The following is a 27,835-nucleotide window of genomic DNA, read 5'->3' on the forward strand; positions in this document are numbered from 1 at the left end:
TCAGTAGTTTTAACAAAGAAGGAGAATGTGAAAAAGTAGCAAGCCACACGTCTGTCCATTGCACCCCAGCTGTACGTTCATTTATAGTCGCATCAATTTTTAGTCAAAATGTTCTTTTATTTACTTTTTATGGTGACAAATTTTCGAAACATAGCTTTTAACATTTGGCTTTCGCTTCTTCATTGTTGGATTTGGCCGTCAGTTTTATTTAAGTCTTGCTAGTTTAGTCCGATTTTTCCTAAAACTAAGACTGTATTTAACCCTTGTTTACAACCAAAGTCAGTAAAGAATCGTAGGAATTGCGTATTGAAGAATTAACGCAAGCTTCTCTAAGCATTTTGCAAGTGACCCGTTAGTCTTCTTTTTTTTTTTTACTTAATCAGCTTTTCGACCTGTTTTACCGTAAGCTTCATCAAAGCAAAGCAGAACAAATGTATAACGCAAGATTCAATATAGGCAATTGAAAAGTAACACGTGTAAGCTTCAAGACTTCTAACTTCTATTTTGGTTTTAGCACGTAATATTAATCAGTTCCCCAACATGCTTAAACGCGAATCTCGTAAAATATACAAAACACGTAAGGTTAAATTTCATTGGACAACTTAGACACTTTTCAGCCAATTAGATTGCTCGATTTATTTTAGCGTTTGCACATGCTCACTTCGAAAACTTGTTTTTATACAAGAAACTAGCCCACTAGGAAGATGAAAAGATTTGTCATATTCATAGCATGCAGTATCATTTTCTTTCAATAACCGCAAAAGCAAGGTAGGTGTTTTATTGGCTACACATTGTTAACTGTAGGGGAAGTATCTGCTTTCGTCAACTTAAACGACGAAGGAGACAAAGGAATATTATTTTGCTTGTCATTTTGTATCTTTTTGGGATTATATTGCAACTTAGGTGCTTTGAATGTTGAGAACGCAACATAGTCGAAGACAATTTTCAGCTTAATCACACTTTTTAGTGTGCCGCGTAAATGACTCGATCGTCGATCGAACCGTTCTCTTTTCCACTAGGTTTTGTCAAGCTAGCAAAAAGCGCGGAATTGAAATGGCAAGTAAAACAACCTCCCGAATTAACGAATTTAACTAGAAAAGCTACAACAACAACGAGTGTAAATGAAGGAATTCAAAAAAATTCAAAGCTAATTGCAACTGAAATATTGAATTTTCTTTTGCTGATTGCATTAAACTTCGCTATTCTACATCTACAGGTCACAATTATAACGTCAATGATGAGAATCATGTTATGTTTACTGATTTTACCGCTGATCACTTTCTGCTCTGCGACGAATAGCAACAGCAGCGGCAAACCAAGTGGCAACACAGTAAGTTCAGTATATTTAGCAGTTTCCCTATTTCTCTATGACTGAGCAAAGCAAACGTAAACGAAATTCAAAAATTCAAACTTTCGGTACGTGAATATGAAATAAATTGTACAAAATTCTCACACGACGAACGACATCAAACAAAGAGCAAACAAATGGCTGAAAGAAATAACAATTTTCCCAAAATTGCAGCTGATTTGGGAAACTTTGGAATGATATAAATGTTTATATTTATTTTTATTTCTGTATCTATTGCAGCCTTCTTCATCGTGTTACGGTGGACAACCAGGGACAAATGGTATTCCCGGTATGCCTGGTATGCCGGGTTCCCCTGGGGCACCTGGCCGTGATGGACGCGAGGGGGCCAAAGGAGAGATGGGCAGTCCGGGAAAGACTGGGCCCCAGGGACTACCTGGTGCAGAAGGAAAGAAAGGAGCAAAGGGAGAACCTAATGTCCAGGGCCCCGCCGGCCTAAAAGGAGAGAGCGGGGAGAAAGGTGACAGTGGAACTCCAGGAACACCTCAGCTTTCCTCGCACATGAACTGGAAAGAATGCACTTGGAAACAAGCCGACGGCAAAGACTCAGGTGTGATCCAGGTAAGTGATTTATGTCACTTTATAGTTCAAAGATGCACTTGGATATATAGCATTGACAGTGTGACCACACGGCTATATAATGATTTTCATCCTTTTACAGAACTTGTTTCCTTCTCCCTTCCTCATCGGAAGTGATTATCTATAACCAGCTAATTATGACTCATCAATATCTCCACAGAACTGTGAATTTATGAAGAACTTTACAGACACTGCCCTCCATGTTTACTTTGCTGGTAACCTCAGAATTCGCTACGGTGACGGCTGCTGTAGCCGTTGGTATTTCACTTTCAATGGCGCCCAGTGCAGCTCTCCTGGACCTATTGACGGTGCGTTCTACATGCAAACTGGCAAGAACCACAACCTTCACCGTCACCGCCATATTGAAGGTCACTGTAATAACATTCACAAGGGAAAGGTGCGAGTGGGATTCTGGGTTGGTAGCTGCAATCAAGGTCATAAGCTTGCTGACGCAGCAACAGGCTGGGCTACAATGTCCCGGATCTTCATTGAGGAGGTGCCAAAAGCTCAGCAGTAAACACGCGTTTGACACGTGATCCACTGGACTTTCTAAAAAAAAACTTTAGTATAGTAAGGATAGAAAAACTGCACTTCCGTGTTTTTTTGTAGAAGCGTCCTTATCAACAGATTTAAAACGTCTGTATCAGTTAATAAATAAAGTAAAGGAACATTGTTAAATGGCTGTCTTGTTTCAGTCACAGGGTTTCTGTTAAAGTGCTACTATGAACAAAATTTTTGTTTTTCTTTTCGTCTTTTTCTAAAGTCAATTTGTTCAATAAGTCTATATTTAACTAGCGCGCTAGAATTTAGAACGTTGCGAGCAATATAAGCCTTGAAATAGCTTGCCGAAAATCGTGGAAAACCCGTCCGCCATTACTCGGACGTCTAAAGTGAGCCAGCGACTGTACTGAAAAGCGGATTTACGCATGAGTTGGTCCGTGACGTCATATGCGCATCGTCGCTTCGAGCTTCGAGTGTTCCAAGAGAGAATATACTGAGAATTAACAGGGTTATAAAAGATATTTCTTCGACAAATTCTTCGTCTAGTTTGCCCGGTGGCGAAACCCAAGAGAGCCGCAACGAAGAGACATTGCAATTTAGCGGTATCGTTTCTTATAATGAGAATTTAAAGCCGTTTGACGTCGGTCTAAAGGGCAATGTTTGTATGCAAATACTTCATTCGATCGATGAGGTTTTGGCGCTGTATGCCTACAACGAAGCTGCCGTCTTCTTGTCCAATCGAAGAAGCCTCGAAGAACGAAGAGGAACGGCGATTCATGGACTACGTTCGTTTGAATACATGGTATGATGAGAACGACATTGAATAGTTAGGATAAAATGTCTGCAATGTTTGAATTAATAGAGAGCTCTGCATATATATACATGTAGGTTGCTATTGCCGTTTGCGAAGGATTGAAATGATCTTTACTGTTGTTTTCATTCTTGTAATCTATCATACACGCCATGGGCATAAAATCTATCTCAGCTGTTTATTCCGAAAAAAGCTTTATAAACATGAAATAATGTAAAATTTATACAGAAAAATTAAAGTCAACAAGATGGTGCAGGTGATCAATGGATTTAGTTTCTTGAGTTTTATACAGTTTTACCTTCCTTGACTACATAACAATACAGGTAATAAACCTTTTTAAAACTAAGTGTTTTAATGGGTAATAACACTTCAGACATCCAGCTTCAGCCAACATTCAGTATTCCTGTTTCTTAAAATAAGAAAACCATTTGAATGCTGTATAGAGTCCTTCACTCTATTTTACTGATTATGTTATGAAACTGTCCCACAAGTAGCAGCAAAACTGGGTAGGAGTAGTTTTTCTTATTCATTTCACCCATTTGTTTTCCTCTTGGCCCCGTGATTTTTTGATGATAAAAATAACTCAAACAATATATGCACAACATGGGAACAAGTAAAATAATATTAAGGGTATAAAGTTTTAAGTTCATAAACAGGAACACCTAGACCTCAAACAAACACTGGGACCTTGATCAAACGTTTCCAGTTTTGAACCGGCATTTAAATGAAGCCTGCGTTGAGTCGGGGTCTGGCAGCTACTCAAGAAAATATTTTTTTTATGGTATCATATGCAATATGACAGTGGCTCTTTCTAGAGAATATTACTGGCAGTACATTGTGCATCTGCAGTATGTGTATGTAATTGAGAGTTCAATTTTGGGACTAATCTTGTGTCAACTTAACGTGACTGTAAACAAGCCAGCTCCGTATACCACCCTAAATAAATTGCTCCCTTGATGCAAAAAGGCAAAGTCTGCATGCAAGCCTGCTTGCCCATCAGGCCAAAGCATATCTTGGTTTAAGTAGGACATACATGTAATGACACTGGTCTGGGCTTGCGCACTGACCATTAGGTCACCGCACCTAAATAGGGGTGTCGAATGGTTAATGCGAGACTTTGCGAGACGGCGGGACTGATATCTTTTCTGCGAGCCCGAGACCTTTTTAGCCTTGTAAAAGAAATCGAGACTCCGAGAAGGCGTCAAAGAAAAATTCGAGACGGCGAGACCCCTGAAATTTGGCTAAAATTTTGCGAGACCCGCAGTTTTTGAAGGACCATTCACCACCCCTCTAAATCAAAACAACTACCCCATTGCTATGCAACATTTTTATTTATGGTACAGGTTTGACTGTATTTGTTGTCGGCTTCGCAGTTCGTGTATACTCTTTAAATAAATACATATATAATGGTTGCAAGGGTCCTGTGTGACCTCAAAATTGCCCTCTTGTTACAAAAAGGCAAGGTCTGCATGCAAGTCTAGTTGCCCACCAAGCAACTAGACTTGCATGCCCTCGTCACACCATCAATTTGCCAGTTCCCATTCTACACTTGGAGAGGAGGCACCATGAGAGTAGTCTTGCCCAAGAACACAGCACAATGACACCAGTAAGAGTCCACACCTGAACCGCTTGATCCGGAGTCCGACAACTTACACTTAGGCCACCTCACCTCAATCAATACAACATTTTTATTTATGGTACAGATTTGACTGTACTTGTGTTAGAAATTATGATGGATCAGCAGCTCAGGGGTTCTCTGGCACATTCACATGATTTATTGTTGGCTACTACATTCTCAACTTATGAACAAAAAGAGCATGCCAAAAATAAATATATTGCAAACTTAAAATAAAGAGTAGCTAGGATTTCAACGGTGCTCTGTTGCACACAGCATGAGTGATTGGCACAGGTCATAATTATAGCTCATGGCCCCTGTTGTACTTAAATATAATAAAGATATACTGAGTAAAATCCGGATAGCATGTATGTCTCTGAGACAGGCTAACACTGTTCTATCCTGAGATTACTTCTCAAAAAATGTTAATGAATACCATAAGTGCACAATGAAGTACAGTCCTACTGTAGTGTTTTATATTGCATGGCAGAAATAAACAAGTGACCAACACTGAAGACGTGCTGGTGAGTTTATTAAGACTACAGTGTATACAGAGGACTACAATGGAAACATTTTCAGTACATATAATCAGTAAAAAGATATTGCTAAGCTTTGCATCCTCTGTATGTACTTTCACATAATGTACCGCCTCGTGCGAATTTATTTAAGTTTATTTGTACAATACAGGATATAATTCAGGAACATACAGGCCGATTTGCCCAAAAATTACCTTTTTGACATGAAGTATTTACAATAAATTTAAAAATGACTATTCTAGAACACGAGAGCTTGAGCAACAGAAGTAAATTACGCCACTCACCCAATGTTTTGCTTCTAAAAAGGAGCGAATACAGTAAACTCACTGTAGATAATTCGAAGCGTTCTATTCTATTCACTTCCCTTGGATAGTTGAAGAAGTTAACCTCACAATGGTTGCAGGGAGAAATATCTATAAAGCATTTCCAAGAGTTCAAGTTTCCCTCAAAGTTATCAGACAATCTATTATTCATCTTGCGTGGTTCGGGCGAGTTAAGATGTCACGAAATTTCGCCTCTTGAAATGTTTTCTGCCACTATGTTGTGCAAAAGTGACCTGGAGATGCCTTGGAGTATGTTTAAAAAACATTTGCGCAGTAGATACGGCTTCTACATCACTACAGATTAAAAAGAAAACCAATGTTTTTCCAGATCGGTCACTCCAGCCTTCGAAGAAGCCATTTTGTTGATGCGCATATGACGTCAGCATGCTCTCGCCCCAACTAGTTCCAGATCTCTATTTGGTCCTCGGACATTTTTGAATCTAGTAATGGCGGCAAGCCAAAGCCGAAGTTTACGCGTGAAATAAGTGGTCTTCCAATTCGAATTTGAACTTAAAATTTGGCAAGGTTACTATTTAATGCAAGTACTTTGAAAAACCGAAGAGAAAAGGGAAGGTAAAATTTTGATCATAGTACCACTTTAATTCATATGTGGATTTCTAACGTGGAGCACTGAAAGAGTATGCCCCGTAAATGCAACTGAAAAACTTGGAGATACTATGCAGTAAAAATTGCCAAAGAAAACCAATAAGTATAATTGTTTATAGTTGACGCAAAATTTAACGATTTCGTCTAGTTCCTTAAACTGCGCCTAAAAATGTGGTCACATTCAGAAGCTCGTGCAACTTCCAAATCATTCATGCTTGAAACCAAAGTTAAATATCACACATTTTTTTTTTATTTCATAGGCCACATGCTACGATAAGTAAAACTCATACGTACCCAGCGTGACGGTTGCACCTTCGTTCGTTTGTTCGCTCCGCGCGCTTGGAAAGGAATCGACTGCTACGCAAAGTTTTCAAGCTATGATTTTTTTTTCAACGAAATTAAAACATAAACCAGAGTGTGTATCAGGTTTGAAATATTTCGGACCGATATGTCTCCTTTGTGCAAAGACTTAAGGAGAATTTCGATTCTCCTTTTTTAATAGAGACATTGAAAACTGGCATCTTTCTTAATAAAAAGCATTTCATCCTCATGTTATCAAGATCGAAAGTGCAAAACACACATGAATTACAATTCAAGAAAAATTCCTGCAGCTTTTTGCCTCTTTCCTTAAAGAATTTCGATTCTCCTTTTTTTAATAGAGACATTGAAAACTGGCATCTTTCTTAATAAAAAGCATTTCATCCTCATGTTATCAAGATCGAAAGTGCAAAACACACATCAATTACAATTCTCGGGGGTGGAAGAGGAATAACGGAATAAGAATAACGGCTATTTTTTAGCTGGAATAATGGAATAATGGCTTTATTTTTCAAGGAATAATGGAATAACGAGTTTTGGAGGGAATAATGGAATAATGGAATAACGATTTTATTTTAAAATAATAAATGATAGTACAATTGTGCCATGTCCAGTGGTGAGTTTAAAATGATTGAAAATGAAGCGAAGAGCCAATATAACAGCATAAAACAGTTTCATTCCGTTTTGCGATTTTGCAAACCACTGCGTGGTGAGTGTGAGAACGCTCGACTCGACAAGACCACGGCCGGATCAAGGTTGTTCAATTCAAAAGGTCAGTCCTATTGTCTTTCTAAACAATGGAAATAATTATAAAAGAATGAACACTTCTAAGACATCTTATTTCACATTTCTTATTGCTGGAGAGAATTTCTATATCGGTGGACCGTTCGCAATGCGGCTGTTTTTCTCCAAGATATTGAATTGAAGCTTGCGCGCGGCAGTTGCTTTGCATTGCTGACTCCGATTAGTTTCAGTGACTTTTAAAAGGCATTGTCGTTCTTTCTAAATATTCTTCCATTAAATCGTTACCTTACTTGTCACTCAATTTTTGCAGTTACCTTACATTATCTCAGTGTCGATCAGTGACATGGAGCGGACCGATCGCGACCAATCTGATCGCCAAAGTCGTAGAAAACACAAGAAGAAAAGGTAGGCTCATTTGTAGAGTTGAATAGTGTGAACTGGCTCCAGAAGTTTAGAAAAGAAAATCCAACGCCCGCACGAGTACGTTGCCGGCAAAAAGAAAAGAAAAAATCAAAACAAAACACTTACGTAAGTGAGAGATAGAGTATCGAAGAGTAGCCAAAGAGTAAGACTTATTTTGTGTTCCTAATTAATTTTTGAAAGTGTTAAAGAATGTATTAGGCTATGCTCTATAAAACTAAAGAAAGGGTCCGAAAAATCGGCAACTCGTTTAAACTAATAAATTGCGCTTAGAATACTGTTACAGAAAAGGTATTTTTCATGTAAAAATTTTATTACATGCAGAATACGTAAGAGTAATCAAGAGAGGTCAAGGGGAAGAACTTTATCCAGAAAGCAAGAGAGATACAGAAGCTCACCCTCTTGCAGGTTTGTTTGATCTTTTGTTCTTACGTTTATTGAATGTTATTACGGACTGGGATAAAAACTTTTTTATGAAAGTGGTATGGTTTTTAAGTTTGTAAGCTGTTTAACCGCAACTTATACCAAAATATTGTTTAACAGGTCACGATCGAGGTCACAATCAAGGTCACAATCAAGGTCAAGATCAAGGTCAAAATCATGGTCACAATCTTCTCGTGCAAAGGTCCACAGGTGTTTATCTATCTTTGATTGCATGATATACCCTAGTTTCTTTTTTACTATTCTAATACTCACCGGCAAGTCTACACAAGATGGAAGAGCAATAACTGACTCCACATTTACAAATTTATGTCAGCTATACATTCTTTTTCAGCTTTTTTATGTGAATTCAAGCAATGACTTCCGTTAGCAGTGGCTGATAAAAATTATTTCTTGTGGCCATTATCTATTAATGTGTTTCCTTGTATTTTTTTTGTGAATGCCGTTTTAGTAGATACAAGAGTGTCTCGAGGTCAAGACCAAGATCAAGAATAAATTTTCTTAGCAACAGGTAAAACTCAAGGTTTGATAAGGTGTTTCAGTTAAAATCATTTGCAAAACCATTTAAATTATTTTTTAAGCAGCTCAAACCAAATACAGTTCAATAATCTATTTAATAATAATAATATAATTTAATTTAATGAAAGTGGTGGATGGAGTGGTCGACTTTCTTTTCAAATGAGAAGAAGAGAATCGTAAAAGAACTGGAAGGAGGTCAACGCAGGGCCCTGATCAAATCATTCCATATGCCATCCGAAGATCATTTGTACTCATGCACAAGTCCCTTGGGCGCTTGGTAAACCTCTTTGAAGAGATCCATGTAAGTTCCATTACACAGAAAATCTATTTGCATCTTTGGTTACCCTAGGTATAGAGTCTTTCTTCTCATTAATGCGCGAAGATGATCCCATGCCAACACAACTGGCTTACGGAACCAGAAGATCAACTTGCTTAAGGGAACTAGACAAACGCATGTACGATGGAGAATTTGTCTACTTCACTGGCCCATCTAGTTATTACCCAGAGAAAATTATTCATGCATCGCCACCACCTTACCCTTCCAAGGTTTCAAAGCTCCAACAAGGAATCAGTAAGTTGTCTTTGACTGACAAGCTAACCTTGCACGACTTTGCCGGTGTTTATGGTCGAAGTGTTCGCCAGAATTCTGTTCGGGAAAAAACGAAGGAGGAGACATGCCATCTTCCCTACGAGGTGTCGTTCCGTCTTCAAGCTGAAAAATCGGGAACAGTAGTCCATACCCAGTCGATTGCCACCGATGGTGGAGGTGGCATTGTAGAGGAAGGTGATGACAGGGATGATGTTCTAGGAGTGCGTCAAAGTTTAATAATGCCTTATAAAGTGCTGTTTTCGAAAGGTGATGTAGTGGCTGTCAGGCATGCTAGAAAAAGGGAACAGTGGGGATTTTTCCTGGCATTGTTGAACAAAGACCTAGTTGTAAAGCAAAGATCATCCGTTGACATTGTTTTCCTAGATGGAGCTATGGATATCACATGGCTTGAGAATTCGTCTTCAGATGACATATTTTTCTTTCGCGAAGGAAATAGGGACACGCATAATTCGCCATACACCGTCATTGACAAAGTTGACGTAGGATTAGGTAAGGATGATCAAGGGAGATTTTACATCATTTGCCAGGCAGACGTGGACAGACTCGAGAGGCAGTTGAAAGGAGGTCCAGATAGCGACGTCGCTTCAGAATCATCCGATGATGAAGAAAACGGTGAGCCCGAGTCATTCGAACCAAGAGTTTCTGTAACAACTAGAAGTGGTCGCTTGACCTCGAAACTGAGGCTTTGTTGAGTATTTATCCAAATTTTTTTCGTGACAGTGTACATTACTTGTGCATTGATGAAATGGCAACACCAGGTCAGTCGAGAATACAGTATGTAGCAAATGAGAATGGTCGTGTTGATTATTGTGGCGATCGGTAGAGTTTCAGTTATTTGACTTTAATTTATCGGATCTATAGGTTTCTTTATCCACTCAGTTTTCGGTGGCTCGTCAAGATATGTACTGTGGAATGGTTTTTAAGGCTACTCAATATTTTACGATTGAAGTTGTTAGCCGATTTTTTTGTCATGCAATTGCTATTATAGGATCAAAGGAAAGGTTTTGTAAACTGTTTTGACTTTTATATCACGTTAACACGATACACGATGTCAATAGTCTGACTCCAGATTTGCCTAAGAGAGAGGCTGATACGGACGACTATTCAGCTTGAGAACCGTTAGATGCTAATGCGGTAGGCGGCAACGACAGGAAAAGTTAGTTACAAGTGCATGGGTTTTTACTGGTTTAATTTCTGACGATCAATGTTTAGATTTTGTCCTCGACCGTTGTTATGTTATCTACTTCATTGTGGCCGAAATCGCCGGATTCGAAACTAATATAAGCATTAACCTGTAGAGCGGAATCGTGTCTTTTTGATGTTCACAGCTAAGTTATACTGAAGAACGACGATTTATTGTTACCTAGTGGTTATAAATGGAACGCAGTCTTGTTTATATCCTAAAAAAATAACTGGAAAACAGTTAAAGGTAGAAGTTTGCCATATAATCGAATAAAAGCTACTGTTTTTGATATTCTTGAGTTTAACATTAGCATAATCCAGATAACTCCAAGAATACTGCAGACGACTGTCAGTTAAATGAAGGTAAGTTAAGCTTATTTTTGCGGAATAAATAGACTTTGTCGAACGGAATAATGATCTTTTCGTGCCTGGAATAATGGAATAACGGAAATTTTTGAGTCGGAATAATGGAATAATGGAATAATCAACATCACATTATTCCTCTTCCACCCCCGACAATTCAAGAACAATTACGGCAGCTTTTTGCCTGTTCCCTCTTTTTTTTTTTTACATGCCTATTACTATCTCTTCCTTCTTTAATTTTTACATGCCTGATTACAGTCATCCTCGGAGACCCAGGGGCAGCTAGTCGGTGCGAAACGAAGTTAACCGGGTAGAAATCATAGCTAGGGACGAAAGCTTTTAATAAGGGCAGAAAGAGACCCATTTTGCGCACTTATTAAAATCTTTAGTCGCTACGATTTCTGCCCGGTTTACTTCGTTTCGCCCTGACTAGCTGGGTCTCCGAGGATGACTGTAAGCAGGCAAGTCAAAATTAAAGACGGAAGAGGTAAAAGTAGGCTCGCTAAAAATTAGAGAGAGAAGAGTAAAAAAGCTGCCAGAATTTTTCTTAAATTGAAATGCCATGTAGGAAGTGTTAGAAATGGAAAACTAGAGAGTAAACATTAGCCTTAGTAAGTCTTGGTGTCAAAATATTCAAACCTGGTTAAGTTGGATAACAATGCTTTCCATTCTTCCATTTATGTTTTGTTCTTCTGATTTCAAAATGGTCGAAATCGTACCTAAATAAGTTGTTTCCTTTAATTCATATAAAATCGAAGTCACGCTGCACTGTTCTAAAACAGTCTGTAAAATTTTGTCTCCTTCCTTTTCACCCATCTTGCACTAATTCTGCTTTAGTTTGTATCAGCAAAAAAAATTCGTGTATTTGTAACTGCTAAAATAGATCTCAGATATATTATTTTTCAACCTGAGGACTGACTGAAATATCATATAACCTCGTATCTGTGGACAATCGACACTGACATATTGTCATTGGCGAACTGATGATAATTGTACTTTAACTTTACTTATGTGGATTTATTTCAACTTTGATGATCGGGACTTGGTCGTTTAATAAGGACACATCAGTTACACGATCTCGAAGGAGTACAACTAAAAAGGAAGGTCATTTTCAAGTCTAAAATTAACTAAAAAGTATCGACTTTTTGTAATAATCAAAGCAATGTCAACCATGGCAGACAAAAACAGCACCGCAGGGGGTGGGAGGTGGGTGGGGTGGTCAAGTACTGCTACAGGGTTTATATACAGGGATGCTGCACCGGAAAGGGGAACTTTTTCAGGCATTTTCATGCATATGGAGGGATAGAAATTTCACGAGTTGAAGTATTGGAAAAGGACAACAGGGAAATGCTATTTAAGGTATCAGTGTACCCCATTTAAAATGACCATCATGCGTTGGAGCTGCCTTACCGTCTGTTAATTAACGCAAACCCCAGCAAAGTATATATTTTCTGAAAGCTTAGGAAATGTAGATTACGGAGATATATTTACTTTAAGGGTGCGTTTCTTTGGGAAAAATCCAAATCCGGATTCTTGATCCAAAAACGGATTTTGCGTTTCTTTACCTATATCCGAAAATGGATTAACCTTGGATCAATGATCTGAAGAATCCATACTTCGAGTGGATACATCAGATCATATCTGAATCCGGATTTTTAGGATTCATGATCCGTGCGTTTCTTTGGGAAAGGATTCGAAGAAAGTACCTTGGCCCAGCGGTCTTTGCTGTGAAAATACAGGTTCGCTTTTTGTAAACACTGCCATACAGAAAGTTTTAGGCGGTTATTTCGATCAAAATACAAAAATATTTCACGATAAAAGGAAACGGTAGCTTCAGATAGGTATGTAGTATCATTTTAAACGGGATACAGGTTTTCTAGAACAGCCACTGTGTGCCTACGGAAGTTGTATCCTTTTGAAATTGTCACGAGTGAAATTTGCACTGATCATTTCGCAATCATTCTTCGCTTTCAGATGCTTTCTCGCCACATTGTGCTTAATGCTAAAGAAGATCTACTTCGACGTGTGGTTTTTGTAAAAGATTTTATATGCTTAAATTATTTTAGCTAGGATACATTCGACGAAAAATAAATTTGTGCTGATATTTTATGTTCTGTGCGAAATGTGTTTACGGGGTTGTCATGGCAAAAAATCCATTTTCGGATTCTTCGTTTCTTTGGGAGCAAAGTATCCGTGTGATCTGAGATCAATGATCCAATTTTGGATTTTACCAAAGAAACGCACCCTTAGTAACAATATTAATGTTATCCAAAAAGAGCGTGTTATTTCCAAAAGTACAGAGGCTCATAAATCGGGTTTGTTTCCGGACAAATTTTTTAGGGGGAAAAAGCGATTAGCATCGCTATCGGTGTTCTTCACACATTTCTCTAAGAAACCGTGTCGGGGAATATTGATTACTTGTCTGGTTTGTTTTTGACACGCAGTTAAACTTTAAGAGTGCAAGGAACAACTATTATCTGCGTTAAAACAGCCATAACTTTTGAAAGGCCATCCCAATAAAATGTTTCGTTTCCCATCGCCCGACCGACCCATTTTTTTCGAAAAGTAAAAAAAAAAAAAATTCCAGATTCACTAGTTAAAGAAGCAAGTACTTCAATTTACAAGCACACGATCTTGTTTTATTAACAACGATTGGTATATGATGTCTTTGTCTTTAATAAACATCGATACTACGTTATTTAAAGACTGTTTAGACATTTGATAAGGAATAACGAACGAAAAGACCACGTTTTCGAGTTGACTTTGCAATCAGGCTTTCTTACTTAGCAGCCCGGCCTTCTCTGGAACCCAAGTTTTTTTTTTTTTTTTTTTTTTTTGCCAGATCGACCGACCCATCATCACAAAAGACAGGGCGATGGGAAACGAAACATTTTATTGGGATGGCCAAAGAGGAAAAAAGTTAAAATTCGCCGACACATTTTTGTTGCTCAATTGTCGGGCAACATTCTTGCCAAATTTCAGCGAGAATTGTTGAAACCCCATTGAAAACGAACTTAAAATGCGCGCCCCTCTCTTCGAAAATTTGTTTACGAGATACGAAGAAAAATGAATTTTGGGGCGTACTTCCGCTTTTATGAGATTAATTACACAAGACGAATGAAGGTTCATTTTACTTTAACAATAGAACTTGTTCAAAGCGGTGTCAAATGTTGCTTCTGGTCGGAAACAGTCTGTTGCATAATTTTATTTCTACCGCACGCTTTATAACAATTTTCGTCTCAGTGCAACAGTTTTAGAAATGTTAAATTTAAAACAACAAAAACGTGGAGTCGCAAGCATCGTAAAGGTCCCAAAGTAAGCCGAGCAACTGGTCGTGATGCCGGGTCGTGGCGTTACCGCTTCAAGCGGCGAAAATTAATTCGCTGACTCGCTATCTACTAGTGCATCTGCCAAATTTTTAGTCTTTTCTCGTTGTTGCAGCATTCTTTGAACATGAGAAAGGAATGGAAAAATTTGTCTTCCTTCCCGTCCGACAAACTATGCATTTTGCCAGCGCAAAACACTCAAAGCATCTCCTCGAAAGAATTGTGATAATCATGCAACGGTAGATCGCTGCGTTTCTTTAGACAGCCTGTTGACAGCTATCAATATCAAATAAGTTTTTCGCTCATAACTTTGTGTAGAGTCAATCTTTTTTCATGCTTTTTTTTTAATGAAACGTCTTAATGAGATCTACCCGAAAATACCAAAATATATTTTTCTTTATAATGGTCAATTTTGGGGTACACTGATACCTTAAAGGGCTTTTTAATATATATCCGACGGCACATTCATCTAAGTGTTTAATCCTAGACTTTTCGCATCAGTAACCTCTTGAAAGAGTTTAAGTGAAAAGGTTTAGAAAAGGGAGTTAGATTTCTACACGGCAGGTATACACATGTGAAAGAGGGGACTATAGGTGGTTTTCACTGTCACGCCGCGTAAAAATAAATCCAAAACTATTGAGTAAAAAAAATCAAGAATAATACAAGTTGTAGAAAACTATTATATAAACTACTTGTCCAAGTTTCAGGTCTGTTCGTTATTCCGTACTCGAGTTATCCGTCAAATTGTTTCTCGCAAATTTAGAGAGCACAGTATGGAACCGCCATGTTGGAGCCCAAGCAGTTGGGCTCCAACATGGCGGCCGGAAATCAATGAAAACATCTGGCATTAAATACTGCTACAAAAAGCGGTCGGATCACCCTCATGAACAAGTTAACATTCACATAAACACTTCTCGCTAAACCTCAACTGTTCAGATTGTCACAAATTGCAGAATAAGGCATTTTTTTTAACAAAACGTGACAGCCTTCTGGCGGCCATCTTTGATCTCGTGTGGCGTGAAACTCCGAAATTCAAAATGCTCTTTCTTAAAGATGGCGAATGATATCGAGCTAAAAACCCTCAACAAGATATATATTAAGAAAGTCTATTAGGCAGTGAAGGATAAAAACTCAGGGGTCTTGCGATTTTGGGTTTTAGAATTTTGATGACGTCACGTGAAAACCAAGAATTTTTAATGAAAGGTAAGCGACATATGAAAGGGCAAGGGTCCCAAAGGGGCTAAGGGCTCATGGACCCAGAATGCCAGGCTCCAGGACTCCCAAAAAACTGGGTTCCGTGCTCTGTGGTAAATGTTTATTAGGGCTCCACCGCGAAAATTTAAGAAATTCCCCTCCCGGCTCCATCACACCCGTTTGGAAACCTGAAAAGCTCGTTTCTCTCAAAAATGGTTTATAAAAGGGTAAGGGCTTGGACCTCCGGGCGTAGCTTTCCCATTTAAGCTTTGTTGAGAATCTCCCTTCCAGGGAAATACGAAATCTCTTGTTACAGGACAATTAGAAAATAAATCATTTTCCGCAGTGTACTAAATCGTTTTGTATAATCAAATCGGAATTTTATCACATCAAAATAAACTACCATCTTCCTTCAGTTCGTATCAGTAACAAAGGAAGTCCGAACTGTCATTTGGCGTCTTCCTGTAGTCACATTCTCAGCAAAGCTTCGTGTCAGCCTCGTGTCAGCCTCGTGCCAGCTTCGTGTCAGCTTCATCTTAGTCTCGTATCAGACTCGTGTCAGCCTACAGTTAAAAAGCAACTGGTTTTCTAACCAATCATTCTGTGGCTTTTGGATATAAATTAATAACGTTAACGTGTTCAGCTTATGGCTTTCATTCAGTTTTTCATGTGCTTGAATTTGTAGCAGCAACTGGTTGGAAAGAGCAAAGCACACGGTGTACTAGTGTATGTCTACAAAGTATGCTTATAGTGAGCTTTCATTGCTTTCGTCCATGTGGTGTTTAATTTGTGACTGTTTCTCTTTCTTCATCTATTATTTAGGTTGTTTCAATCCAGACACAAATTAACTGGAGCACTCTGAGGTAAGTATAGTACTTAAACATAACGCCTCAAGAACTAATGATACGCAGAACTGATACATTTTAAATCTTCAAAAATAATAAGGTGATCAACAACATATGCTGTTTGCATAGCGTAGAATCATGCTTTTATCACTGTGTTTTTCACATCTTAAAAGGCTTAAGGTGGCTCCATAGGGTTTCTTGACCGCGCGAAGAATGGGTACGAGCTTGAAATGCCGGCAAATCAAAACAAACATGGCGGCTTCACGCGAGCGTGAAATTTTCAGCGAGAAAACGCGAGACTTGCTTCCTGCCAATGAAACAACACCCGTGCTTTCCTGTGTTGAGCAGATAAAAGACTTTACAACACCCTAAAAAGGTGTTTACAACGTCCGCGGTGCTTCTGGCCGCTTTTATAAAGTTCGTACGATCGAAAGCAAAAGAGAAAATAAAGAATAGTCTCCGCGATTGTGAGATACTTCGAGCAGAATTTCAGAGATTCTGCTACATAAAGGATTAAGGTATGTCTCTAACTAACCTTTGGGTTGAGAGATATTCGCACAAAAACCGACAACAACGGGGAACGCTCGTCTTTACACATCAACTCGTATGGTTCGAAAGTTCGCGCATGCTCAAATAGCGATCTTGGACAATTTCTATTCTGATGACGTAATTGTAATTCGGGCGAAAATAGAAATTTTCCCCTGGTATTTACTAGAGTTTCCTTCGGTGAAATTCCTTAAAATTTGGCATAGATGTGATACCTTTTTAACTGCCCTTTTTGCCGTTTTTTTAAAAAAATTTGTAAGCCAGTTTATTTGCTTAGTCAAAAAAACACAAAATAACCAAAAACGCAAAAACGACCTGGACAACCCCTACTGTTTTTGTTTTTAAAAGTTACTTCTCATCAGATTCAATCCGTTGGGAAAATTTAAAAATTTTTCACCGAAGAAAATTAAAGAAATTTAAGATCAAAACCATAAAAACATCAAAAAGTAGGACTTTTTGAGTAGGTGTAGCTCAAAAACAAAGGCCGTTATTTTAAAAAAGAATAATGCACAACATATTCTAGTCCTTGTTTTTAATATTTCGGCAGCTTTTATTTAAATAGTTTAAAAAATAACGCGAAAATTATCTCTTGATGGATATCACTTGTGCGCGCGCCGTAATATCTCAAAACCCTATGGAGCCACCTTAAAGTTGCTTGTCTTGGCTCGATTGTTTGCTTGTATTTTTAAAAGGGTTAAAAAAACTCAATCATTCAAAACTCTAATATTTGCCATCAAAATATTGACTCAATGATGCTTGGAAGTGTTCTTGGTATTTTTTACACTCTATATTTACTTATGCGTTTGTTTTGTTTCGAGAAATTAAGCCTAAAAGAATAATTATGTTATGTGTCTAAGTATTAGTTAAGTGCGCCTTTCAAGCGTCTTTAAGGCCAGTTTTGAAAGAAAAAAGACCTGAAGGGCCTAAAACAAGATTGAAACATAAAACTTTAAAGATATGTAAAGGACCATTTTATCGACATGTGCTAAAGCAGAGCAAGACCGGTACCTTTACCGGCAGTTTAAATATTTTTATTCATGGAACTTGTAGCCAATGGTTTTTATATTAAATGAAATTTTTAGCGGAGCTCCCAAGGCGCCGAAGGCGCCTTGTGCGGAGCCCCATAGGCAGGCAAATGGTATCCTATCGAACCGAGAAATTTTGGTTGTCGCGTACGTCCGATAGTACGTACGCACGGATTAGGCCTGGGGACGAGGTTGCCCGTGGCTAAAGAAACGTCAGTTAGGAAATTACAAACAGCAAACAGAGCTCGCAAGGCAAGGCAAAATGTACAAAAGGGGTAAAATTACACAGCGATACTACACGGCAAAATATCTGAGAGGTTTATTATCCAACTGCTCTATTTTGTTAGTCTTTATTCATGTGTGAGTGTATCGAAGCCTTTACACCAAAAAAAATGCTCTCGCTCGATCGCTGCACGGTTAAATTCAATTTATTGGTCTCTGGTCGCATTATTTGTAACCATAAAACGAGCAATTGACGTTATCTTCTATCGACTGGATGATGTGGACGTTTTAGTTTGATCTAAACGAAGTTATGTTATGAAAATTAACGCGGGAAAATTTGTTGCGCGGTGTTCACTGTGTAGGCTGAATGAAACCGCAAGCATTTCTTCCTGAAATATTTTTCGCACGATGTCCTCAAATGTCATTTTTATCCTGTGAAATTGTGGAAAACGAAAAAGGTTTACGAGACTCGAAATAATTGCGAATGATATTCCTTGTGCAAGTCCAGTTTGCTTGTTTCTGTTGTTTGCGGTTGAATCTACGGCTGTCAGCATCAAGAATACAATAACTTTAGCGAATGATTGTGTTAAAACGGAACCTACCACTGCATGGACCAGGTCCTTTAAAGAACAGAACAGGACCCTGATGCAAGGTAACAACTTCTACTGAATTGCTGAACCTGATTTTATGACAGAAAATGTCATGTTGTTTTTACTTTCTGAGCGCAGTTTTGATAGATTCTGTCTCGGCAAAGTTTAGATCAATCGGTAAATACTTTGCCGCTTTCAGTCGCTTTAATATGTAGTACATTTAAGCCCCTGATTTAAGCTTATGCTCACATGTCAGTTCATTTTTTGGTTGTTGTTGTTGTTGTTTTTTTTTTAGTTGTTTTTATTTTGCTATGGATGTGCTGATTATCTATTGCCGTAAGTTGATTTTCTTTGGCCGTACATAAAGTCGAATTATAATCCCTCGCCGTGTGGCCTTGCCGTGATGAGGGTTTATTTCTTATTGCTGTGAGTTTATTCCGAGTTTCAGCCGTAAATTTTCTCGGCATAAGAAATTCATACATTATAAGTGACGTTTTTAGAAGTGTTGAGCGACGACAAAGCACTCAACAAAATTAATCATCTAAACTAAACTTGTACTGAGAATCATGTTTACAAGATCTAGTTCTAGCGTATAAAGGTGTGAATACAAACTGATTAATATTTTTGTTACGTAGTTCAAATAATTGTTTTCCTTTTGTAAAGCTCACTTTTACACTGAATACCTATGATTTAAAATTTGCCTGATTTATCCCAGATAAGTTTTAAATTTGCGTACGTGAGGAACCCATTTGAGTGCACCGATGTTAAGACAACTACAGGCAAGAAAAGTGAGACGGAAATATCTGTCGAAGAAATATATTGACGTCTCTGGCCGTGAGTTGTTCTGCCTCGAGATTATTATTTTTGTTGAACCGTAAGACATTCATTTTAACCATGATCGATTTAAATTTGTCTTGCACCTATGGGCCAGCATTTACATTTCTTTCTATTCTTAAAAAGCAGTGAATTAACATTAATTTTTAGGCCATTGAGTTGTTCTGCCTCGAGATTATTTTTCTTGTTGTACCGTAAGAAATTCATTTTAACCATGATCGATTTATAAATTTGTCCTGCACCGGCCTATGCGCAGCGTATACATTAAAGCTTTGACCACATATTTATCAGAATGGAAACATTGTTAACTCCAGTAAAAAATAAATAAATGGGGAGCTCCGCTTTTAGGCTTGCCTAAATCTATATATTAATATTTTTCAACATCCCTGTAGCCCAAAAAGTAGAAGAGGTTAATAATTTCCGTTAGCAAAAGCGGGGAGATAACCTTTCCTTTCTATTGTTACATATACCAAACTGAACAGCAAAAACGTAAATGGAATTTAAAAATCGTTGTAGTCAGTCACAGTTTTACCTTCGTTGTATTGTTAATTAATTAAAAACCAGCCAGTATTCAGGACTGAAGCTTTATGGCCTGGGTTAAAAATTACGTTTCAGCGTTACTTTTCGGGCGCTGCCTCATCTCGTCAATTTTGTTATGCAGTCCAGAAAAGGAAAGAAACATTGCAATACAAACAGTGAAACAATCCAATAACAACAGAATTCTATTTCCACAGACTAAACGATATTAATGGGAAAATCTCGTATGAAGAACTCGCCGATCATGTCATCTCTAGAAATCGCGGACCTCCGAGTCCGCGAATAGTATGTCCTGCGGTACATTGACCGTAGAAGCGAACGCAAGAATTACAAAGAAAATGTACGGAGAATGAAATGTTTTATTAAATATTTCTTGACAAATTAACAAATGTAAAAATGTGCAAGCGGAACGCAATAGATTGGTGTATTAAGAACCACATTGTACAAGAATTGAAGTGCAGACTTCGAATTTCATTTGTATTCATAAACGTTTTCTGCGAACAGTTTTTGAGACCAAAATTATAAGGCGTAGAGGAGGAATGTATGGCGAAAACCGAAAACTTAAAGTTTATAAACGGGGATTATCGGCAAACTGAATGTGATCGAAAAAATGTGCAAGCAGATTTGATAAAACTATACATGAATCTAACTCACCAAACGATTTACATCTCCTTCCGATTAGATTTCATTTGTATCTTTGCCGTTAGAAAACCACAAAAAATCGCATACTGTAAACACACGGCGGCAGTCCACGTTGAAATCCCAAAATCCGCTGTCTTTGAGCTACGATATTTCAGCCGTCTTTGCTCCAATTTTGCCGCAAAAGCCATCGTTTGAAAGATCTTTTGCTCCAGTTTTATTATCAGGCAATATTTTTGACCAGTGGTTTTCCTACTGCACAAAATATTTCTCTGTGTAGGCCGCATTTTTGTGTACCATCGTAGATGTATATGAGCCCAGAGTCAGGCTTTCGAATCAGCGGCTATTACCAAGTTTCGTGAGCGGTTAATGTAAAATGCATCAAAATTCGCCGACTTCAATGTCCGCGATTTCTAGCGATGGGTGTGTGCTGATTTTTGTGCTGTTTACTTTGGGTTCAGCGACGGCCAACAATGTCAGCAGCAAACAAAATGACAACAAAGTAAGCTCGTTGTGTTTTTATAAATAGTAGCTACCTCTTATAATGGACTTGATTTTTTTGTGACACATCACAAAGGTCATCAAGGTACTATAAATTTTCCATGCTGTATGTTATTTCTTGTTTACCGTTATGTTTATTATCCTATGTAATAGCTTTACAGTGCGAATACTCGAACCGGGACAGTTGGAACAAAGTTAACCAATCACAACGCTAATTGAGAACAAAGAATGGCGACCTTTTTTAGAAATGGACCAATAACGTCCAAGACCGCAAACAATAGATTTGCAACAAAATTTAAACAGTCAACAACGTTTGAAACAGTTGCGGACCTCTCAGGAAACTTGCCTTGTATTTGATTGGATAGTTTCGATCCTGAATTTTCACTGACCTCACCGAATTTTCAGTAGCGCTCGTAAAACCGTAATCAAAAGTTAGCTTTCACAGGCTGAAAAATTCTTCAAAAGAAATTTTCTGATAAAATTGTATTGCTCTTCGTTGGTGATAGCACAGTAAAGAATAACGAAGGACGCTTTTATAAAACGCGAAACGGGATGGAATTGTTTCAAAGGACGTCTCAAGTGCCTATTCCGTCGTATGCAGTCTTTTGTCGCATGTGAGCAGAAAGTGAATAGAAACGTTCTAGATTTCATGTTTGAAAAGTCAGCTGTTTTCACTCTTCTAAGTTACATACTCGCGTTTGTTGTGATTATTTTTTGTTTCTGACGAAAGACAAGGCAAAAAAGATTTGGGATGCCGCCACAGCGACAACTGACCTTGCATATTTTATTAATGGCAATTTTGCTTTCGCCGCATGAAATGAATTTTCTCCCATAAAAGTTTCAGTGACTTTAGCCTGTGGTAATTTTATAAAACCACAGAAAGATTGAAGACTCAATGACGAAACGGAACAACCTCCTCGTTCACGAAAACCGTGTGTTTACAAAGTTGTAACAGTAGATAACCGACAGAAAATGAGTCCGTGGCAACAAGCGAATGACCTGATGTTTACATTTCACGTGGCCTCAAATCGTGTCAAAAAATGTAAAGTGGTAACTTGTGGACAGTTATACGGCATTGACCGACGATATAAGTATTCTGTTTTCGTGAATTTCAAAGTCATACGAAGGTGTAAAAGCAATTTGGTAACATTGGCGAGGAAGAGTTTCCCTAATGGTCGCGGGTCGCGGGTCGCGGATTTTAAATAAGTCGCGGGTTTTGAAAAAGTCGCGGGTTTTGAAAAAAGTCGGGTGTTTTTAAAAAGTTGTGAGTTTTCAATAGAATGCATTAATTTCTCAGTAGAATTCATTCAAACAAATTTAAACCGGTTGCAAAGACGCCGGTTTTAAAATGATCGCGTTTTCTTAGGAACTACGTTACGAAGTAACGTTGCGATTAGACAATCAAATTGCGAACTTCGGAACAAACTTCCCAAACTTTGCCGACTGAACTTCTGAACTTCCCAAGTTTGCAAGTTGAGGAGGAACGAGACACGTTACAAAGTGGTGGCAGAAATATTTCAGCGATTCTAGCTGCTCGAGTTTCAAAATAGTTGTTTGAACAAGCACGGCGTCGGTATCAACGTTCTGACCCACAGTAAGTATAAGGATTACATATACCGTCCGTTGCATCATGTCCTGAAAAAAAAAACATTTTCAAATTGGGTATCAAACATTGCATGATTTGCAATCAAGCTTTTAAGTTTGAAAACAACGTTGCGCGCGAGCGATCATGAAGTTGAACCAAAGTATTCATGATTGAACGCGTACGGTTGATAAATATATTTTACTAGTATTCTGTGGCAAAAACTCTTTAAAATATTTTTAACTGGCGCAGATTTTAAAAACCCTTCTGTAGTTATGTTGACAGAAATGGTTTTGCTTCGCTAAACCATGGGAAGAAAACACGTACCATAAAAATAGAATTGAGCCGTAAACGTGTCGCGACTTTTAAAGGAGAAGTTCACTCCAGAATGGCCATTTATTTTCTTAACGCCAATAAAAAGTTAATACAAAGATACGTTATCCACCAAAATTTCAGCCTCCAATGTGCGCTATAACCCTACTAAATCTTTCTTTCAAGTAGCCCAAAGCTTGACAACTGAACGCCGCCATCTTGGAGCTGGTAATGTATGCGTGACGTCAAAGAGCTCAGCCTGAAATTTGGCGGGGAAATTTAAATACTCGAAACTCCTTATTTCTTAGTATTGGCTTTTGTTTGTCAAAATGCCTGTTTGTGCAGCACCATTTTGCTCACACAGAGCTCCAAGAAATACAAAAAGAGGTGTTTATTTTCACCGTCTTCCGATATTTAAAAGAACAATTGCTCAAAAGCGGACAAAAATATTTGCGTGTTCCGAAAACTATGTGGAAGACTGCTTCAAAGTAGTTTAGCCGGATGCAGTCCTCTGCGTGGAAATACCCACAAAAGATAGAAAAGCCAGACGCAATATAAACCATTTTTAAGAAATCTTCTTCTTTAACTCTCTTCAAACGACATGCAAGCGAAAGTAGGCGAAAGAATAAGGAAAGAATGGAGGTTAGTCATTTTGCTTACCGTGTTTTCTCAAATCAAACACCTCCGGCGTTTATTTCAAACTTGGCGGGGTCCGGTGTTTATTAACGAAGTGCAATTTTCTGTAATTTTTTCAGTCCCGAGAACCACGATTTTTCTCGTCGTCCCGGCCGACAAACTGCTCTTGGGTCTCCGAGGATTATTTTTACCAAAGTAACAGTATTGCATACGGCACGTGCATGTTGCAATCAAGATTTGTTACAAACCGAACTGCTGAACATAAACAACCAATGAGTCCATAAACGGCAATGTCGCCAACGTCCTCCGCAGTTATAAACGTTCACTGTTATAAACAACAGTGCGTCAGTCATGACAACACGAACGCGAACATTGCTGTTTCATTTTGTTTACAGCATCCATCCTAGTTATATTACGCCGGACGTTCCTTGAACATTATAAAAAAATACCAAAGAAGCAAACCGTACCAGTTTGTCGTAGCAGTGCTATTTAAGAGAATATATTTACTTGTTTGCTCGACTGCAAATAAACGCCGGGACCTCGATCAAACGTCCCGGCGTTTATTTAAAGGTTAGCATTTTTGACCCGACGTTTATTAATACGAAGCCGGAGTTTAATCGGTGACCCGCGTTTAATGGAGCAAATACGACGACGGCAAATAATTACAGCATGAACAAAAATTGACTTAAATTGGCAACAACACTTCTCAGAATAGAAATAGCAAAACGGGCTCAGTTGTTAAAAATTTTGGATGCAATGACTGGGTTGTACATGTAAATAAATATAGAAGGAGAAAAACACAGAGAAAAAGATACAAACAAGTAATAAGTTAAGTTAAAATTTTGCTTGATCTAAAATGAAACAATTCAAACATTTCTAGCTCAGTCAGTCAACTATAAAATGACATAAAGTTCACTTTGGGAGTTGCGATCTTATATTTGATCCAGAAGAGTTTCTCTGGTTGATTAAAAGTCCTCCCTGAAATCAACTAAAAAGTGAAATAACATAAACGCATCATTGGTTGGTATTGCGTCTGGCTCTTTCTTTTTTGTGTGTGAGTGTTTTCACGTAGGAGACTGTATCTGTGATCTTCTTCAAAGCAGTCTCCCGTATAGCTTTCGGAACACACAAATATTTGCGTTCGCTTTGGCAGTAAGTTTTCGTCCCTACCCATTCTTATTGAGTGATTTTTCTTTTAGATATTGAAATACGGCAAAAAGATTTTTGTATCTCATTTGTATTTTGACAAACAAACGCCACTACAAAGAAACAAGGAGTTTCGACTATTAAAATTTTCCCGCTAAACTTCAGGCTGAGCTCTTTGACGTCACGCATACATTACCAGGCTCCAAAATGGCGGCGTTCAGTTGTCGAGTTTTTGTTGTTGTTTTTTTTTTTTTTTTTTCTTCAAAGAAAGATTTCGTAGGGTTATAGCGCACGTTGGAGGCTGAAATTTTGGTGAATAACATATCTTTGTATAACCTTTTTATTGGCGTAAAGAAAATAAATGGCCATTCTGGAGTAAACTTCTCCTTTAATTCAAATTTGTCTGACTCTTTCGCATTTCAATGTATAAAATTAATTTTACGCGAAGATCGGTGAAGCTGTCCAATTTCATTCGGTTTACAAACGCAGGAGACTTGACATTGAAGTTAAAGCCTCACAAAAATTTTAAAGATGTATTTGCTGTATATAAAAAGTTAAATTTGACCAAATTTCCGCCGACGTGAAATTTATTTATCGATAGATCGCTCATGCGAAACGACGTCAGGCTCTTCAACTTCAACCAAATATTTTGTAACTCTAGCCACTGGAATCGCTGGAACATTACCGCTGCTGCCATGTTTTCTTCACCTGAATTTTCGACATGACCATGACTTTCGAGCAATGTCTTGTTCCTCCTCAACTTGGGAAGTTTAGCCGGGCCAAAGTTGGGGAGTTTGTTCCGAAGTTCGTAATTTGATTGTTTAACCCGCAAAGTAATTGGCTACTTTGTAACGTAGTTCCCAAGAAAACGAGTTTAAATTTGTTTGAATAAATTTTACTGAGAAATAAATGGTTTCTATCGAAAACTCGCAACTTTTTAAAAACACGCGACTTTTTTCTAAACCCGCGACTTTTTCAAACCCGCGACTTATTTAAAACCCGCGACCCGCGACCCGCGACCCGCGACCCGCAACCATTAGGGAAACTCGGCGAGGAAGTGACTCGCATCGATTTCAAGGCAACAGACAGAGCAAAGCTACTGAAAAGCTAGAGCGAAATGAAAATAATTACGGCGTAAATTTGATTTCACAGTCTTCATTTTATTTCCGGAGTGAAAATTTTCAAACAAGAGCGAACACAGTGTGGAATATTCAATTCACAACTCCTGGCCGTAAAAAGAAAATTCACGGTTCGTAGTTTGATTTGTAAACTTTTCGCGAAGATGATATTGTAACATACATCTTATATAACTTGTCTAACTTTATTTATCTACGATCTCTACCTACGACCTCTTGAAAATTAAGGATAGAAACTAACCAATCAAAAACAAGGCGAGTTTCCTGAGAGGTCCGCAACTATTTGTAACGTTGTTGAATTTTCAAATTTTTCTGTAAATCTATTGTTTGCGTTCTTGAACGTCATTGGTCTGTTAACGAAAAAGGTCGACATCCTTTGTTCTCAATTAACGTTGTCATTGGTTAATTTTGTTCCAACTGTCCCGGTTCGAGTATTCGCACTGTAAAGTGCGATGATTCTTTCTTATTTGTTTATTAAATTCCCCGACACAGGTCACATCTTGTTACGGTGGACAACCAGGGTTAAATGGTATTCCCGGTATGCATGGCATGCCGGGATCCCCTGGGGCACCTGGCCGTGATGGACGTGAGGGGGCCAAAGGAGACCCGGGCAGTCCGAGAAAGACTGGACCCCAGAGACCACCTGGTGCAGAAGGAAAGAAAGGAGCAAAGGGTGAACTTGGTGTCCAGGGCCCCGCCGGCCAAAAAGGAGGGAGAGGGGAGAAAGGTGACAGTGGAACTCCAGGAACACCTCAGCTTTCCTCGCACATGAACTGGAAAGAATGTACATGGAAAAAGAGTGACGGCAAAGACTCAGGTGTAATCCAGGCAAGTGATTTGTCACTTTGTTGTTCAACAGTGACGTGGGTATATAGCATTAACTGGATAACCACACGGCGGCACGACATTAGTGATGAAATTTTAATTTGACACGATTTTCCTCTCTGGTCTATTCAATGAAATAAAATAATTACTAGTATTGCTATGGGAAAATTCTTCTACCTCTTGTCTCAATTGCTCAAAAACGGAATGGAAGGTTTTTAATGAAAGGGGGCGGGGGACCTGAACTTGCAGTTAAGGATATTGGATGCCATATCGCTGTATGAGTCTGCTGCACTATCTAAGTCTGTTTGTCTCTAAAAAACGAATCATTTATTTACTTTAAATAATATTATATTGGCATTACTAATTACTTTCTTTAATTTTGCGATATTTTCATCTATCAGCTGAACTTGTTTTCTGCTACCTACCTCGCAGAAATGATTTTCTTTATTATTTAATCGTAATGGCTGATAATTATCTTTGTAGAACTGTGAATTTATGAAGAACTTTACAGACACTGCCCTCCATGTTTACTTTGCTGGTAACCTCAGGATTCATGGATGTGACACCTGCTGTAGCCGTTGGTATTTCACCTTCAATGGCGCCGAGTGCAGCTCTCCTGGGTCCATTGACGGTGCGTTCTACATGTGGCACGGCAAGAGCCACAGCCTTTACCGTCACCGCCATATTGAAGGTCACTGTAATAGCGGAGCTCCACGCGCCGAAGGCGCGTAGCGTAGCTCCATTGGTAACATGCGGGTACAAGGGAACAGACAGGGCAAATGGTATCCTATCGAACCGAGAAATTTTGGTGTCGCGTACGTACGTCCGTACGCACGGATTAGGCCTGGGAACGAGCTAGGCTCCGGTGGCAACCCGCGTCTTTTGGCGGGAAAAATCATTACTATCAAGGCCTTAGCAAAAAAGTTTTTTAAAAACGATTTCTACTCAGCTAAGCTTTATATAGTAGGAAGTTTTAAACGCGAGGGAAAAAAAAATAATTCTTAG

The 27,835-nt window shown here is 38.5% G+C and overlaps 3 protein-coding genes across 10 annotated transcripts in view; all 3 read left to right on the forward strand.

The window, feature by feature from the left end:
• The first annotated feature begins 669 nt into the window (after positions 1–669).
• LOC144651781 (collagen triple helix repeat-containing protein 1-like) overlaps positions 670–27,835 on the forward strand; it is a 51,122-nt gene continuing 23,956 nt past the window's right edge. Inside the window, exons 1-4 of one of the 7 annotated variants that reach the window (XM_078511770.1) lie at positions 760–768; positions 1,217–1,330; positions 1,589–1,927; positions 2,106–2,623. In XM_078511770.1, the coding sequence (XP_078367896.1) occupies positions 1,235–1,330; positions 1,589–1,927; positions 2,106–2,462 (792 nt within the window). In that variant the 5' untranslated portion in view covers positions 760–768; positions 1,217–1,234 and the 3' untranslated portion in view covers positions 2,463–2,623. Of the gene's footprint in view, positions 1,331–1,588; positions 1,928–2,105; positions 2,624–27,835 lie in introns of those variants that run through there. The other 6 variants (XM_078511769.1, XM_078511764.1, XM_078511765.1 and 3 more) reach the window with 6 other exon arrangements.
• Positions 7,678–11,027, forward strand: LOC144651805 (uncharacterized). Of its 2 annotated transcripts, XM_078511815.1 has the most exons (5): positions 7,678–7,804; positions 8,144–8,227; positions 8,363–8,452; positions 8,712–8,771; positions 9,129–11,027. In XM_078511815.1, exon 5 carries the CDS (start codon positions 9,152–9,154, stop codon positions 10,079–10,081), a length of 930 nt encoding a protein of 309 aa, XP_078367941.1. In that variant the 5' UTR covers positions 7,678–7,804; positions 8,144–8,227; positions 8,363–8,452; positions 8,712–8,771; positions 9,129–9,151; the 3' UTR covers positions 10,082–11,027. The 2 variants fall into 2 exon arrangements, with proteins under 2 accessions (XP_078367941.1, XP_078367943.1); XM_078511817.1 differs by having other exon boundaries at positions 7,678–8,227.
• LOC144651624 (uncharacterized) lies at positions 21,069–27,332 on the forward strand. Its single transcript, XM_078511560.1, has 3 exons — positions 21,069–21,194; positions 26,498–26,822; positions 27,314–27,332. Exons 1-3 carry the CDS (start codon positions 21,069–21,071, stop codon positions 27,319–27,321), a joined length of 459 nt encoding a protein of 152 aa, XP_078367686.1. The 3' UTR covers positions 27,322–27,332.

Source organism: Oculina patagonica, chromosome 4 (genome assembly GCF_052425735.1).
Source record: "Oculina patagonica isolate OP01 chromosome 4, crgOcupat, whole genome shotgun sequence".
Classification (NCBI taxonomy): domain Eukaryota; kingdom Metazoa; phylum Cnidaria; class Anthozoa; order Scleractinia; family Oculinidae; genus Oculina; species Oculina patagonica.

What these genes read in the sequence shown, in the direction of transcription:
- LOC144651805 (XM_078511817.1), top strand. Translation starts at nt 9,152, where the DNA reads ATGCGCGAAGATGATCCCATGCCAACACAACTGGCTTACGGAACCAGA.
- LOC144651624 (XM_078511560.1), top strand. Translation starts at nt 21,069, where the DNA reads ATGCATCAAAATTCGCCGACTTCAATGTCCGCGATTTCTAGCGATGGG. An exon ending in GCAAACAAAATGACAACAAA is followed by an intron (nt 21,195 to 26,497) that starts GTAAGCTCGTTG and finishes TCCCCGACACAG; the next exon opens with GTCACATCTTGTTACGGTGG.